This window comes from Melospiza georgiana, chromosome 2 (genome assembly GCF_028018845.1).
Source record: "Melospiza georgiana isolate bMelGeo1 chromosome 2, bMelGeo1.pri, whole genome shotgun sequence".
Taxonomy (NCBI): domain Eukaryota; kingdom Metazoa; phylum Chordata; class Aves; order Passeriformes; family Passerellidae; genus Melospiza; species Melospiza georgiana.
Window position 1 is genome coordinate 73,262,740 of NC_080431.1, and position 17,426 is coordinate 73,280,165.

Consider the following 17,426-nt stretch of genomic DNA (forward strand, 5'->3'; position numbering starts at 1 on the left):
CCTTTTGCTGGAATCTTGGGGTTCCCTTTGATCTCAAATTATCCATGAAGGATCATCTCATATGTTCACTATCAATGCATCTCTTATGATCCTAGAAATTTTGTGACTTTAATACATGCAATCCAAAATAGAATTTGAAAACTCCATGGCTCTGTGTGTCCACAGCACTGATTACCACTACTCTGTTCTGGGCTATTACAGAAACTTTAGGTCTCAAACCCACATGTAAAGCAATGTTAGGACTTAGGAGTACTAATTTAGTTCTAAAAACTCCAAATGACTTCCAGTGAGAGGTTAAGAAGTTGATTTTAGACTCTGCACATTAAAATTAAAGCTACAAATGCTTCAGTCCCATGGTTTTTTCTAATTCCTATCTCAAAAAAAACCAAAAAAGAAAATCCAAATCCTACAGTACATTCTTATATAGTTTCAATTTAGAAGCAAGCTAGTCTGAAAAAACCACTTTTATTCTATTTTTCCATAGAGCATATATAGCTGAAACATCTTATTTTTAATCTGTCATGTTAACATGTAAGCAGCAAGGAAATGCAGTTAGGGAGTTCAGGTTCACATAAATCTATAATCACTGACTTATTTAAAATGAACCAGGACACTCATTCACATGTTTCCATTCACAAGTTTCTAGTAGCTCCAGATTAAAAAAACAATAAAAATGTCACATTTAGAACAAGAGTCTTAAGACCCCACTGCCTTTCATGTTCTACTGAATTTAACTCACTGAAATGAAAAACAGCAACCCATGCATAAAGATTTAACACACCTTTCCACTACATAAATTCATCTCTGAGGACAAATTGTCACATACTGCCAACTGGACAACAGGACTTAAATTTTCTGATTTAAAAGCCCTAATCTGGCTATAAAAAGTCAGTGCAGCAACAGTCATGATAATCACTTATAACAACCAACAGTAATTACAGTTACCTCCTGCCTATCTGGGCAAAGGCACACATGAAAAATCACAAAAAAAAGCTTTAGTTATTATGGCTCAGGCTGCAAAACCCAGTATAGCAAAACATGAAACAAAACAAAGGAATACATTTAGTTCCCTTAACATCTTAACAGGTCCTGACACGAGTTTTACAGAATGCAAGAAATGCAGGCTAATTTCACAATCTATCTGCCATCACTAATGATTAAAATGTGACAGCTTTCAAAATGGGACATGCTGCAATCTAAAGCTAACAGACAAATCTTTTAAAGGCTTAGTAACTTTATAAATGAATCTTATAAAAATATATAAAGTTCTAGGCCAAAGATAAGCAACACAAACAGGGAAACATTTACTGTGATTACAGGGCTTGCTAACAAGGTGTCACACGATCACAAGTTTAGAGAGCAAACTCTGGCAGCTCTGACTTCACCAAAGATTTGTGACTAAAATAAGTCCTTGTGCTGAAGAGAATATCCATGCCAAATGGTATCCATAAAATGTAACTCCACAGCTTGACTTTTCCCTTACAGCTCTGTTCGATACCAGGTGACCTGTCTGATCCTTCATCCTTAGAGCCATGAACACAATGACAGCTTCCTCAGAATCTTGATACTCAGAGGTGCTGCTATTTAAGCACACCTATTGCTCCCTTCTCTTGGAAAGGAGTGACAGTATTCCAAAGGAGTGACAGTATGTTCAACTAAATACCACCATCCTTATAACCTCTATTCCCTGAATGAGGAGTTTCTACACAGCGCCCTTCTGAATTCAAGGAAAACTTCCAAGGTTAAGATTTCATTGCAGGAGTCAAACCTTGTTCCCATGCACTGCTGGGACTCTGAACAGCTAAGTAATTGAATTTCAAAAGGAGAATTTGTCACCTTTTTAAATTAGGTTAAAAAACTTCATAGAGAAAAGGAATCCTAAAGGACAGAGTATGAGTCATACAAATCAGGAAGCTATAAAATTTACAATGGTACTTCAACAATAATGATAAAGTGAAAAGCAAAAATTAATTTTTTCTCTTCTGAAGTCTGTAAGTTCCCCTCATGAGTCTGTCTGTAAAGACAGAATCTATGAATACAGAACAACCCAAGAAACAATTTCTGCCTAAAAGAAATTGTTAAGCACCAGAGTTTGAGAGAGAACTATATAACGGGTTTGGTAAATGCAAAAAGGGACTTGCCAGGATATTTACCTGCTAACACATGTCATGATATCAGGTCCTTCCAAAAGCTCTGACTCCACAAAATACTCAGAATTACAAGTCATCAACACTGATTGTACAAGGCCAGAAGAGAATCTATTAATTTTATCACCCTAATCTGTACTATGATACATTGCCTTTGTCTCACCCCTTTTAGTCATAAATCTTACCATCACCATCAGAGTTCAACTCATGCACAGCTCTACTGAGGCCCCAGCAAACTCTCTCAGTAGTCTGAACACAATTCTCATTTTCTTTTTTTGTGTTTCTGTGACTATTTATGCAACTCAAAATGTACAAAAACTTCACGTAATTCCTTTGGCAAAGTAAGATCTTTCCTAAAGGAGTACGATCAAGTAACCGAAGCATTTTATATTTGGAAAAAGTTAATGCACAAAGCATCATTTAGATAAATGCTATTTATTTGGAGAGTAAAACAAATATGACTCAAGATTTAAATTGATACAATCATGTGTTAAAAATGTTTGCAAGCACAACTGACACAAGTTACAAAATTATTAATGGCAAAACTGAAGTATATGGTGTTGGATTTCTCATCTGCAAAATAATGATCAAGTACCAGATGCCATTCTATCATGGAAGGGAAATACAAAATTACCATCTTCTTGGGGCTACAATACACAAAACTAAGCATAATACAATGAACCACATTTCAGCCTCTGCTTTACAGCTACTTCTGAAAGACCTCTGATTGCAGTTTGCCCTTAAGGGAGTTTATCTAATTATGCATAATTCTTAAAGAAAAATCCTGCAACAATTTAAAAAATGCAATGAATCTCAGCGTCTATCAACTTTAAACAAGACATTTCCCATGGATCTTACATGTTTTTATTCTTTATTGAAATAAAGGACTACTTACTTGATTAGCCATGTATATTGTGAGAAGACCTCTCCTATAAACAGAAAAGATAAAATAAGTGGATGAAACAAATATTTTTTTAGACTGAAGAAAAACACTTTAATCATTAAGAATATCTTATTAAAAAAGAGGATTTTAAAAACAGATTATTGATGAAGGATGAATCATTACCACCTTATAGAAAAATAAGTGCAAACATAAAAATAGCATCTTGATAGCACAGTATCCAAAGCAGTTAGGAATTACAGGAACCAAGTTATATATAGCAACTGGCTGCTCCTCATGAGTCCTGAAGCTGTCAGAAGGAGCAAGGCACCTTGAATTACACACAGCACTTATCACAACTTAAGCCTACATATGAGCCAGTAACATAAGCATGCAAACAATGACCTAAGCCTACATTAAATTGTGAATTTGTAGCAAAATGCTTGTGTGTTAACTTCTGTTTTGTAATTGGTGCTATGCAACTCCAGGCACCTCAGCCCTTCTGTCTACAATATCAGGAAATGTTTTCTGCTGAGACTGATGCACAAATCTTGGCTCAAGCCAGTTGAAAGTCACAGTGCCAACAGTCCCCTGGAACAGTGACCACCATCTTCTCTTCTAATCTTTATCTACTTTTTTTTCACTCCTATTTTTTAATCTGTGTCAGCCTACAGCTCACACTGTTCTTTAGGAAAAGTATAAACTTGGGCTCAAGCTCACATTTTTGTTGATTCTATTGCAGCACAAGATGAAAACTGAACTTGACTACATAGATGTGAGCTACTCCAGCAACCAACAGCACTGTAGGGTCCAGATGAAATTAAAATTATTTCCTATACATCAGTCACAAGCAACCATCACCCTTGAGAAAGTGGAAGACATTATCATTGGAGGTATGCTTTGCCTTGAAATATTCCTCCTCTTCTGCAAAGATTTCATTAGAAACTGTGGGCAAAGTGTGGAATATACAGTTTCAGTATTCCTACTGGGATGGTGTTCTTATCTTCTTGAGTTTACCACCAGCCTTGTAGTATTTGAGATTGTTCATAACCTGACTCCATATTTGTCTTCATGTCATTTAGTATTTTTTTTATAATATTGCTACTACAGAAGGTAATATATAACTGAAGGCTTAACTCAGACTTGTACGTTCCATTGTCATGACATTTTAAATTTCTAAGCATTCATAGAGTGATTAAGAGAGACATGTTAACAGAACATATCTTGCTATCAGTTCATTTGAAGGTGAACAAAACCAAAGCACAGAGAGCAGGAAATAAATCTGTGCTGCACACTTCCCAAGTTTGATTCATTCAAAAGGTTTACTCAGTATTTACTAACCCCCATGTTTACATCTCCGTAACTTTGTCAAACTCCACATCCAGATCAAGGTTTTTCACAGCAGCCATCTAAGCTACAGGGAAGCTACATTCCACTTAAAAGTTTTACTGCTTCCACATCACAATGAAGTTGTGGAAAGCAATAACACAGCCTACTGACTTCCACTAATTGCTCTCTACTCACAGAGAAGATTCAAATTTGGAGTAAGTTCAAAACTTTAACTATCAAAATCAGTTGGTTTCATGGTAGTTTTTGTTTTTTTTTAAAGCAAAATTACAAATCTGCTCTCTGTATACCTTCTCTACCCAGTACCTCCCTGTGCCAGATACTAGAAACAAGATTCTAGCATGAAAGCCTAAGGAAAAAAAGCCTGAATATAAAGAGTTGATGGGAATGAGGCATACAAGAAAAAAAGAAGACAAAAGGTAGGGAATATGGTCAATGAGTATTTAAGGAAAATAGCCCCCATAACTTGCAATAAAGCATCAAAATACTGTATGACATTTCTGAACAGGAAGGGGTAAAAATTCACCTGATGCAATAGATAAATTCAACTCTCAGGCTGGTCTGCAAACATTCACCTAGTCTTTCAGTTCACTAGCTCAAGTGATAAAACAATATTGGTGCCCCAATCCTCCTGAGTAGCGAACTACCAGATAATGCACAGTTCTGTGTACTGTAAAACTTATTTTAATTTGTTCTCAAGAAAATATACTGGATATTTCCTGTTTCTTAGATTTTCTCTTTACCCCTGTAATAGCATTAAAAATTTATGATAAACATCCAAACACTCAGCCGTTTGGAAACACAGAGATAAACCTATCCGTAAGAGCTAACCTGGTAACTCAATCCACTTTGAGTATTCTGGAAAATGTCAGAACATCAAAAACATCCTGCAGTAACACACCTGTGAGTAGACTCAACCAGCAACCGAGCGACAGACGCAGCTTTCAGAGCACACTCTGTATACACTTGTAGATTCTACAGTGGGCACGAAGCAGGATGATCATTGTGATGTGCACATAACTTACTTAGTGGATTCTCCCCTGCAATCTCTCTGTCATGCAGGCAGGGCTTTTTAGCCTCCCACTGAAATTTATTTAGTCTTTTTTAAAACACTAACAAACTAAGAACTAAATGAGTTTTAGTTTCTATTGTAGTCCCTTTGGGGGTAAAACGCAACTCACCAACGACAAAGACAAAGAAAGGAAAAGGGGCTAGAGAAGAGGAAGGAAAGAACTCAGAAGCTGCAGTGCAGCTGGAGCAAGGTCAATGTGAGAAGTAGGTGGCTGGGAGGAGACGAAATGTGTAGACAATAAATTTGTGCAAGGAAGTCACTTCCGGAACCGAAAACACAGCAAGTTGTTACATGACGTCATCTCCAATTGCCTGCAACAAGCCCGGCTGTGAGGCCCAGGCAACTCCAAGCAGAAAGAGTTTTCTTTCTCCAAATTAATTCTGTGACTGTTTTAAAAATAAATAGCCCCATGTTTCCATGGAAAAGGGAAAAAAAGGGGAGGGGGAAAGGGCATTCTTCCTGGCCCTGTGCAAATGTGATCCAACAAGCCTAACCCAAACCTGAACTCTGCTATTAAAAAGCAGTTGGAAGCTCAGAAAATGTTGCACTATTTTGTAGCAATGACAGCTGACAGGAAACAGGACAGAAAGATGGAGGTAGGCCAAGTAAAAGGGTCACTGGTACAACCCAAGGACTGTACTAAAACTGCAGCTGGTAAATAGGGGGAGAATATAATTGGGAAATGGTATTAGGAGAGCAGGAAATTATTAAACAATAAAAATAATTAGTCAGCCATGTCTAACCACATGCTTTGGGGAGGTTTAAAGATACAAATAAACAGCTTACATGTCACTGCTAAAGTCCATGAACCTGCGCTGAATGCTAATCCTGGCAACACCAACTCCAGCAGGTGGCTACAGCAGTGTCAGTCTGGCAAGGTCACTACAGGAAAGCCCGACCAGACACACACAAATCCCTACTGCCTGCTCTTCCTCCTTGGTTTCTGTCTTAGGCCATTTTCTCCAAAGCCTGCTCCATAAATATCTTCATTGTGGCTTCCCACTGACTCCCAGTCATCTCTCCAATTGACAGTCTCTCCTATACCCAGCTCTGTTTCTAATGACACCTGTGATCTTAGGAAGGAAAAACATGAGCTAGGGGGAACCTTAAATTCATGAGCAGTAGACCAAGGTCCATCCTACCAGTTTCTTGTACTAAATTAAAGAACCAAAAAAATACTTTGCTGAAAAAGTGTTAACAATAGCGGTCTCCACCTGAAAATGGAGGCTTGCATGAAAGTAATGTTTTATTTGCTCTTAAATTCAAGTCTCAAAGAGAAGTAGTGTTTAGTATACTTTTCACTTTGGTGAAAAGTACTTTGTTTTTCCTCCTTTTTCTTCTCAATTCACACTTTTAAATGAATTTTCTAACATGCTTGATAGAGAACTGAGTAGGCAAAATTTCAGAGTTTAGTTATCCAACACAGGTCACATTATCTACAGTTGAATAATTCCAATCTTGCAGATTCCACATTTAATGGTTAAATTACAAAAGACCACAGGCTTCTAGAAGATAATTCTCTTGTTCATTTATACCTTCCTCAAAGAAAAGTTTAACTCGATAAAACTTGCTTTTTGGACAACTTGGGAACATTCAGACCAAATTATAACAGCAATAGCTCTTAAACTATGGCCTATAAACCTCAACAGAGAACCACATATTTCTGTTATTGCACTGCCCAGAGGAAAGAGTCTAAAATAACTTCTAAAAACCCCAAAAAGCTACAGGATAAAAATAACAAGGAAACCTAGCAGTGTACTGGGCTGTATTACCAGAAGCTTAGGTAGGAGGTCAAGGGAAATGATTAATCCCATTTACTTGGCACTCACTACACCAGACCCTGTGCCTGGCTGTGGCCTCCAATACAAGCAGGCACTGATCAGCTGGCATGGAGGACCAGCAGTAGGGCTGGGCACACTCCCACCTGACCCAAGGAAGATAGGAGAGCACTGGAACAGGGACTCAGAGGTTTGCAAGGCTGAGCAGACAAATCCCTACGCAAGCTGGATTGAATTCAGTGCCAGCCCTGCTCCAAGCAGGAAGCTGCACTAGCTGAATTCCGAAGACTTACCTGAACAACTCTATTATTCTACAGAAAAAGGTGGAAAGCAACTTCAAAATATCATCAATAATTGTTTTCACAGATTATAAAATCAGAAGAGATTACAGTGATAAACAATCTGTTTTCCTAATGAATACAAAACACAAACTCTCATTTGATGAATTAGCAATTTACTTAAAAAGATCAAATTTTTCTTTTAAGTATTTCCAATCACCACAATCACTGATACATTATTTTATGGGTACTTATCTTTACAATTTGCACCCTAAGACAAGAATTAGTCTGGCCTCTGAAAAGTTACATCTTGACCTCCCCTCTAACACTACCCCCTCCAACCAAGTCCCCTTCAATACCATCTCTTAAACAAGAACTGAACTCCTTCAGTTTTTCCACACTGTTCATTAAGTTTTTAATCATACTTAGAGCTCTTTGCTAAAACTATCCCAAATTTTTCAAAATTTACCTTCAGGACTTCAAATAAAAATAGAGGAAATATAAACCAGATTAAAGTTCTCCTATCTTTTGTTTAACCAAAAGTACTTAAGAGTCAAAGAAATCATTGGGTGCTGCTCTCAGGCTTTGCATTTGCTGGTGAGCAAGGTATTTAAATCGTCTTGTAAGTGCTGTAAACTCTGGAAAACTTACTTGATTGAGGCCAAAGTCCAATTTCCCTTACACGTGAGTAAAAAATTCTATTTGTGCCAACAGAAGCAGCAACTTCTGTTGGCACAACTGTCCAAATCTGCATGCCAACATATTGTTTGTGGAACACTTTGCTGAAGAATGTTTTCTTGCTTGGCTTGATGGGCTATAAAACTCAAAAAATAACTCTATTTTCCCAAGCAGCATAAGATTTTGCTTCATATAATAGTAAATCATACAAAATACCAATCTTTAAATACAACCAAGATTGTTTTTTCCTACAAAAGTCATTGACAGTTCTCTCTCATTTATGGTTTTCCTTCAATGTATTTATGGTTTCCCTTAAATACAGAGTTGTTGCTAAGTTAAAAAAAATAAAAACCAAACAAAACACAACAGCACCATCCACACACACAAAAAAAACCCAACCAACCAACCGACCTTGCCTGAAGGTGGGATGAATCCTTAGAAAGTACTTACACTCAGGGAAATTTTACCATAAATTAATTATTGCAACCACAGAAGCACCCCAAAAAAATTTCCGACAGAAAGCAAACACCTTCTCTTTCTCTAAAAAGCCACAGAAGAGAGGAAGGACCAGTCATCTTTAAGCTAAATATTTCTCAATACTTATTCTTCCTCCTGAATATTTCTTTCTTTCATGCATTTTGCCTTGCCCAGCCCATCTTTTGTGTCTAATAGCAACACTCCTGTTCCTAGAATTTCCTCATGAAAAACTGGTTTTGGTGATAGGAAGTTTAGGAAGTTTAAAGAATTGTTTTCTCTACTGCCTTGTTTCAGTTTAACCACAAACCTTTCTGAGCCGACATCCTGAAATCTAACATTCACTGCAATTAATGAAATTTATTTGAACTACTATAACTGCTCTTTTTTACCAGTATTGTGGTTCTTATGATTGCTTTTTTTTGTCTTGCTCAAAACTAAAGGGGAAATAAGTCAGCAAGTCAGAAATAACAGGAAATAACTACAGCAAGACGAACACCACTGTGTCCAGAATGAACACAAACTGACTGAACAGGCACCTCCTTCAGGGAGAGCAGCCCTGGGTGTGAGCTATAAGAGGGGGCCCCCAAATTCCCCCCCAGGGCAAGGGGCACACCAGGGCAGGTACACCCAGGCCCCATCCCTGGGGCAGCTCCCACAGCCCAACACACAGCAGCAGCAGCCAGCACAGGGGGACAGAAGCAGCCTGAAGATGGATATAGCAATATGTTAAAAATCTTCATGCATGCAATTAAGAGAACAAGTTCTCTGATTAAACACCTCATTGATGGATTATGTTTCTCCACATATGCAATAAATTTAAACAGCTGGTGGGGCAAACACCCAGAAAATAAAAATATCCAACTCACTGCTAAGAGAAGAGCAGTTTTAGCTTTGCTATAAAGTGTTCTAACCTCATCCCCAGACCAAAACTTTAAACTCCTGATATCTGCTTTTCCAAAAACTCTTCATGCTGACAAACCGAGAAGACTTGGCACAAGAAGAAGCAGATACTAGAGTCAAACTCACCTTTCCTTGTGGCCTATACAACAAAATCTGAACTCTACATTACTTTTTTCACCATTTTTTCCATAAATTCATTATATTAGTTTCCTAGAAAATCAAGTCTGAATTTTACATGAATGTCACTGTTCACTGAATCTGCTGCTGAATATTCTGACACTTATCACTGTATTTTAACTATTTTTTATTATTATTTTTTACTAGTCTAAGAAATCACAAGCAAAACTACTTTTATAAGAATCTCTGGATTCAAAAGCAAATATGGAGTGGAATGTTAAGCAAAGGGAAAGAGCATAAAACCTATGTGTACTCACTTGTTACAGCAAAGCAGTAATTTTAAGTGATAAATACCTTCATATATATGCATATATCATATAAAAATATTTATATTATAATTACATATGTATATATATAAATAAATGGCAAAACTTGAGAACATTTGTCCTCTTTCAATTTAAAAGAAAAAAGAATGAAAAAGAAAGATTCAAAAAGAGTTAACTTTGGCTTTAATTTCTGAACATAAACTAAGAAGCTAACATAATAGTTTGTAATGGCTCCCCAGACAGGACTCACGGTCTGCAAAAACAGGAAGAATTCCTCCCATCAGCTTCATTCCCTTCCCCCCCACTGTAAAACACCACTTTGTAACCTGCAGAATTAAGTCAAACACACAAATCACAGGTTTCCCTGGGAGGTTTCCCTGGAATGAAAGAAGTTAAAATTAAGAGGTAAGGGGTAGGGTTTTCTCTGCTTTACAGCAGCTTGACACCACAAGCAAACCCAGCATAGATGTGGAGCTGTGATTGCATCCCTGTAATAACACAAGCACTACAGATTATGTTTAGGGTATTGTTAATCTCTCACACCCACCAATTTCCTACTGACAGCTGGAGGTCAGCAGCAAAGTCCTGGTGCAAAAGTTCACTTAAAATCAGCAGGAACAGACAAGCTTTCAAAATAATGCTGAAAATTATGAAAACAGACCTAAGCAGTGAGTTTTCAAAAAAGAACATGGTAACGTTTTAGCCTAGTAAAGACCAGCAGGTAAGTCTTTACCACAAAAATAATGTTCAGAACTTCATCTCAAAAATATACAGTTTAAGGACTCATGACCTACTTTTTTTAAAAGGAATATTCCTTTAAAAGGAATATTTTGGGTTGTTTAAAGTAGGAAATGGAACTTTTCAAGCTGGAGAAATTGAAATTGCTCAAAACTGTAAATCAGTAATTTTTGCTTGGAGCATATTACAATGTTAAGCAAAATGGTTTTATGCAAATACTCAGAATTTGTTGTTCTTAAAAGGAAATAAAATAAACTCAACATGTTCTATGATTTGAACACATGCCAAAGAAAGGGTATGAGAAAACTCGAACGGGAGAGAAGCCAAAAATAAAATATATCTACAGTAATACATTCCAGTTAAATTAGTACCAATAATTCTTACAGAGTTTCCAGAAAGTGCAACACAAGATAACATCTATAGTTCAATTTTTTAAACTCCTTTATGCTCTATTTTATACAGATTTTCTTTCACTATTCCCTCCCTCTTCCTTCTCTCTGAGTTTCTCTATGGTATCTACAGAGCAAAAACAAACGCTGACCTACAGAGGGGAAAAAACCTCTTAATTAAAGTGTGATTAAACCTCACAAGATTCCATGAAGAGATAAAAAGATTCCAAAAAGCTTATTAGTATTACAGAATGACTGACTGGGAGATAACAGAAGGAAAACAAATTAATCAAACCTCAAGAAAAGAAATGAAGGATTTGGGGATTTTTTAAATTATTCACATTCTTGGTACAGAAGGTCTATCTAGTGTTAAGTAAGGCCCCAAATAACAATTTCTTTGGACTGTTGATAATAACACTGAACTGTTTTTAATCAGCTCAGTCAATCACAAAGAAAACACTCAGTTCTTTCTGGGCATGGGCTGTTTGGCCACTCTGTCTGGAAGGTATGAGCATAGGGCACAAAAGCAAACACTTTTGAACAAAACTGCTTTGGAGACTCTCAGCAGCAGCAGGTCATCGTTTAATGTATTCTGTTGGCAGTCACTACCACTCCCAAGTAAAATAGGACACTATGGACAGAACGGTTAATAAAAATTAGGAAGAGCAGCACAGGGCATGGAAAAAATTCAGAGTTGAAAATATGTCCAGCATTCATTGGCCTTGGACATATATTCAGTGTATTTTGAGAGTGAGAAGGCAGGAAGGAGGAAAAATTTGTCATATAAGGTCACTCCTTCAGTTGACAGCTTGGGGCTGTCCCAATACCAGCTGAAATTTATCCAGTATTTGACCTATTCTTCTCAACCTCTACCCTCTAGCCCTTCTCAAGTTAAGAGCCCTTCAACCCTACCTGCATATCCCAAAACAAGCTCAGAGCAGCTCAGCAAGAAGCAGCTCCAGAGGCTTCCAAAGAAGCCCCTTGGAATGGCTGGCTTTCCCTTTCCAATTTATATTCTGTGCCCAGTTTTAGACAGTCCAGTCCACAACACAAGTTTTTTGATAAGCTACTCAAATCATCAGTCATTTCATCTATTTCAAAAGACTTCAGCAGCCTGATACTGTTTTTCAAGTCTGCTACACTAATAGCTATTGTAGTGTTTGCATGTTTAGAACTAATTTTCTCTTTAGAGTCATAATGTTTTAATGTTACATTTCTGATAGGATAATACTGTTTACAAAGCACCTGAAACAATTTGTAAAAAAAAAAAAAAAAAAAAAAGCTATTTGATTTGACAAATCAATCTAACTCCAACAAGTAACTATTGAAACTTTTCACATGGTGCGACTAACTTCTAAATGCCCTTGTATTCAGCAACAGCAGACCAGCACTTCCAAGAGAAGTAGTGTATGGAGTTAGACTTGCCAACATACAGTGACATTTGCTTTCTTCCCTCCCTTTAGACCCTCTAATGGCAGCCTATTAAGTAATTTTAAAAACAGGCTTTAAATCCAGTTAGGAACTATTAATTTAATCACTCAGAAGACAGATGAAGACTGTGCCTACGTCCATAATGGGGGTCCCACAAGGGGTCCCAAGGAACAGCAACATCAGAAATCAATGTGAACCTTCTCTAGAAAGGCAAGCAAACCACACAATGTGTGACTGAGTGTCATTTCAACACATCCCTATTGACTGAGAAGCCAGTATCTGGCAGGACATCAATACTGGATGATGAACTGTGCCAGATACTACAGACAGACATTAATGAGACATTTCACCCACCAAAGAGAGAAATAAACCATTGCCAAGTCCAGTTTGAACCTACTATTTTCTGGCATTAATCTCAAATATCCAAACTGCCAAAAGTTGATATTGGAACACTTTTGCTAGTTCCTCAGTCCGTTGCTCAGAAGGAATGAATAACAGACACCGAAGAGCTTAAAAGGAAAAACATATCACTGAAGCAGCAAGATGGAGCCCATATAAATTCCTTCACGCAGACCAAATTATGCTGTACTACCTGACAGTCCGTATTGTTTCAGTCTTTCACCAAAGCTGGAGAAGTCTGGATTGCAATAACAGATACTGGCCCAAATTCATGAGACCAGCTTAATACCAGGCTTGCCTTTAATACCATGGACACTGTTTGGTCCTGCTTCTTAGACAGACTGTCTATAGAAGAAGGTTTTAATGGCATACACTCACTTTATCAAAAAATATTCAATCTGGAATAGAGGTCATTAGATTACAAGAAACACTACAACACATGGCAATTTATTTCCTTACTAAAGGAAATTAAAACATGCCATTTTCTGTCCCGGGATGTGGAGGGGAGAGGCCAGGAAGGGGAAGTAAGATGTTTGACCTAAGAATAGTGCTGTAATCTTTGCCACAGAAAAGCTTTGTGTGATTACTATTAGCAAATCATTATCATTCTAAGTCTTTACCTTCACACTTTTCCTGCTGCAGGAGCTGACAATAACCTTAGTTCCTTGGGAACAATGAGGTTCCAGAAAAGTCAGTTCTTTTACAGAGAGTTTTTAGGAGTGGTTTGCATGGAAACAATTCTTAAGCTGCTCTCATCTATAGTACGTAAAAACAATATCCTACAAGCAGACCTGAGGAACACAGCACCGAAAATTTCCCTCCAAGACCTGCAGCCATTGCACTAGAGGCATGCTAGGCATGGATATTATCTTGCCAGGTAAATGTCAGCACTCAAGCCAGCTCACCTAAGCAGCATCTGAAGTTTATTCTATACTAGCAGAGTATTTATTCTTCCCCCTCTGGGAGCTCCATGTTACACACAAGCATTCAGACACAGAAGATGTATTAAGTGTTTGCTTAAGCCAAGGAAGTCCAAATGAGTGTGTCCTGGATGCTAGTGCTGAGCCGACAGGACAGAGTAATTAATCCACTGTTTGTGCCATTTGAATTTAAGTCAGACTCACAGAATAGTCCAACGTTCAGCAGCAGTCTAAATTTTAACATTTTATCTGTCAGCATTTCAACAGGACTGTAAGTTTTACAAATTTTGGTGTGGTGTTTTATGGTTAGTGATGAAAAACAAAGAATACAAAATTATACTACTATGCAGATGACTAAATAGTTTTTACTTAAGTTTTCAGCCTACAAAGTGAACATATCAGAAACAGATTTGCCAAAAGTAGTTCTTGAAATAATTTTTAAAAATCAAATTTTAATTATCATCAAATCTCAGTTAGTCATGGAGCCATGCAGAAACACAGGAAGGCATCTGCACAGCCACCTGGGATCTATCAGAGCTTGCTGCTTGACTTTAGCACCGCCCTTTGTTCACCCAGGCTGGCCCCATGTGCACTGACAGAGTAAGCCAGAGCTTAATAGATGCTGCCCAAGATGTCTTTACATTCATGAAGCAGCCACATGGCTGGTGCTGAACCTATGCTGGTAAATCCTTCTGAAACTCAAGAGATGTGGAGGCCACTGAGCAATTGCAACCAAAGAGTCCTGCATGATCCACCTCAACCCTGACTCTAACAACCCAGAGAGAAAATAAACTCAGTCCCTACAGACTCATCCAGATGCTGCAATGCATTCTGTAGTATCTCCAGAATCAGAGGTCTATATTTCACATGGGATCTTCCAGTATTCTTCCCTGTCTGCCTGTGTTATCCTTGAAAATGAATTGTCAGCTATAAAGCTGTAGCTGCTCTGCTGCTCTTCAACTTGTGCAAGACTTCAGTTACCACACAAGAAAGCTGAAGCAAATTTTTACAGCATCCAAATGCTGCAGCCTAAATGTTAAATTTGGTTGCTGAATACTCATACAGAAACACTAAAGTTTTTCAGAATCCTGGATTGTTTATAACCCAGACTGACTGGCTACACATGTATGGAACTGTAGTCACTGATTCCCAAAAAATCCTCTTGCTCTGTTCACAAGTAAAGAATTTACTGTGCCAAACTTTTGCTATCTCATGTGGATGAAATCTAGTTTACAACAGTTAGCTAGACAGTAATGAGACACAGAATGGCGAATCATGCAACTGGTGGGAAAGAAATGACCAGTATGAAATAGAAACACACAATTCAGATAGTTAGGAAAGTCCAAGTGATGAGTGCAACCACTCCTTTTATCCCGAAGTATAAGGATTATACCCATATCTTTATCCAGAAGTATAAGGATTATACCCATATCTTATGTGCACACACAGAATCACAAGGAATAAAGGGCAGGAATGAAGGACAGACTTACTGTAGGAATAATTAAGAACACCAGCTTTCTCACACAGTAAACCAAGTGGTTTCCTCAGTTTATATAAATGAAGCAAATTTTACTCTGCAGCTACTTTTACAAATGGAGCAGACAGTTTATACTATGCCAGTAACAAAGCATCTTTCTATGACCCACAGAGGACATCCTCTTCCTTCACACAAGACAACCTCACAATATGGCTACAATTTAAATGACAGCCCTTTCCTCATCCACTAGATGGGTGACCTGGTCACAGAAGGACATCAAATAAGTTAAACAGGACTTGCACCCTGTGAACTCACATTAACTGTGCCTGGTGATCATGATGTTCCTTTAAAAGCCTTTCAATATTACCCAGAATAATCTTCAGAATGTTTCCAGAAACTGAGGTTAGACCAACAGGTCTATAGCTTATTGGGTCTTCCCTCAGACCCTTCCTGTACATAGAGTAACACTGAGAGAGGTCCTGTTGCCACATCCAATAGCTCCTTCAGAACTCTGGCATGAATCCCCATGGACTTGTGAACATCCAGCTGATACAGCTGGCTCCTTACAATTTCAGTGTCTGCAAATGGATTGTACTGATATACATGGTCCTCCAAATCAAAGAGCTGAGCAGCCTATCAATGTTATCAAAGATGGAAGCAAAAAACAGTCTCTTCTCCTTCTACATCTCTATTAGTCAGGTGATCACCTTCAACAAGTATCAATGAGTTTTCGTTAGACTTTTCCTTGCTATTAACGTACTTTAAAAAGCCCTTCCCTGTTGTCAGATACAGCACTGACCAGTTTCAGCTCTAATTGAGTTTTTGGCCTTTCAAATCTTCTCCCTGCATATGCAAACCACAGCTCTGTACTCCTCCTATGATGCCTGACCTCACTTCCAGAGATCACACAGTTTCCCTTTACTCTTGAGCTCCACGAGGAGTTCAATGTTCAGCCAAACTGCTCTTCTGGCCCACTTGCTGGACTTACAACACGCTGCAATTGCCTGCTCCTGCACTTAGAAAAGACGGTTCTTAAAAACTGACTTTATCAGTATTGATCTAACTGAACAGTTTAAAAAATGCCAGAAACTGTTTCTAAAATTAATACATGATTCAATAATAGTAAGACAAACAGAAAACTCTCTGAATATATCACCAAAGTTATCACTGCCAGGGATATACCTTAAAGAGAGCACCAATTCTTCTAGTTTAAAATACTAGCCTATTGCAGGTTTTTCCATAAAAAATATCCCAAGAGCTGCCTATCCTGAGCTACCTGCCATTCACAATGTTGTCTCCATCACAGCACCTTTCAGATTGATTTCTGCACTGCCAGCCTTGAATGATCAGTTTTCCTTTCTTCTGATAACTTTAAGCAATCTGGTTTTGTGGAAGTGTCCCTGTCCATGGCAGGGGTGTTGGAACTAGATAAGCTTTTAGGTCCCTTCCAATCCAAAACATTTTATGAGATGGTTCTAGAACTACAGCACAGTAGCAGCCCTCCAAGCATGCAGCAAAACATGTTCAAACATTTATGCATTGTTACTATAAAAACATAAATCCTCAAACACTGGCTTTCACCAAGGCAGTTGCTGAAGTACCATTAAATTTAACATATTTTGGTTTAGAAACAGAAACCTTTCCCAGTAACTTCTACAGCCTGGCTCCATATTCCACACCAATAATCACTCTAGAGGAGTACAATTCCAAAAAATTTGTTTCCCTGCTAGGTCTCCTTATCAGATTACACCACAAATACTCATGTCAGTGATCCAAACTCCAGAGTTTTCTCACTACAATACAAAGAATGTGGAAAAAAATCACTCCTCAATATGGCTTGCTTTCTCAATTTCTTACCTGTACCAAGTACAACTAAAGCTTGCAAAAACACTTGCTGTGTTTAAAGTTTGTTCACTTGTTTTGATTACTCACCCCACCAAAATGGTGACTTATCTGTTTCCCTAAAATATACCAAACTGAATAACCACAAAACATTTTTGAGAAAGGAAATTACCACCTCAAGTCTAAATATACTATACTACTATAAAGAAATATACATCAACAAATTTGTA

General features: G+C 37.8%; 1 protein-coding gene across 1 annotated transcript in view; it reads right to left on the reverse strand.

Moving 5' to 3' along the window:
- TMEM135 (transmembrane protein 135) overlaps positions 1 to 17,426 on the reverse strand; it is a 155,800-nt gene that overhangs the window by 117,667 nt on the left and 20,707 nt on the right. Inside the window, exon 4 of the mRNA XM_058018907.1 lies at positions 3,043 to 3,076. Coding sequence (XP_057874890.1) covers positions 3,043 to 3,076 — 34 coding nt within the window. The remainder of the gene's footprint in view (positions 1 to 3,042; positions 3,077 to 17,426) is intronic.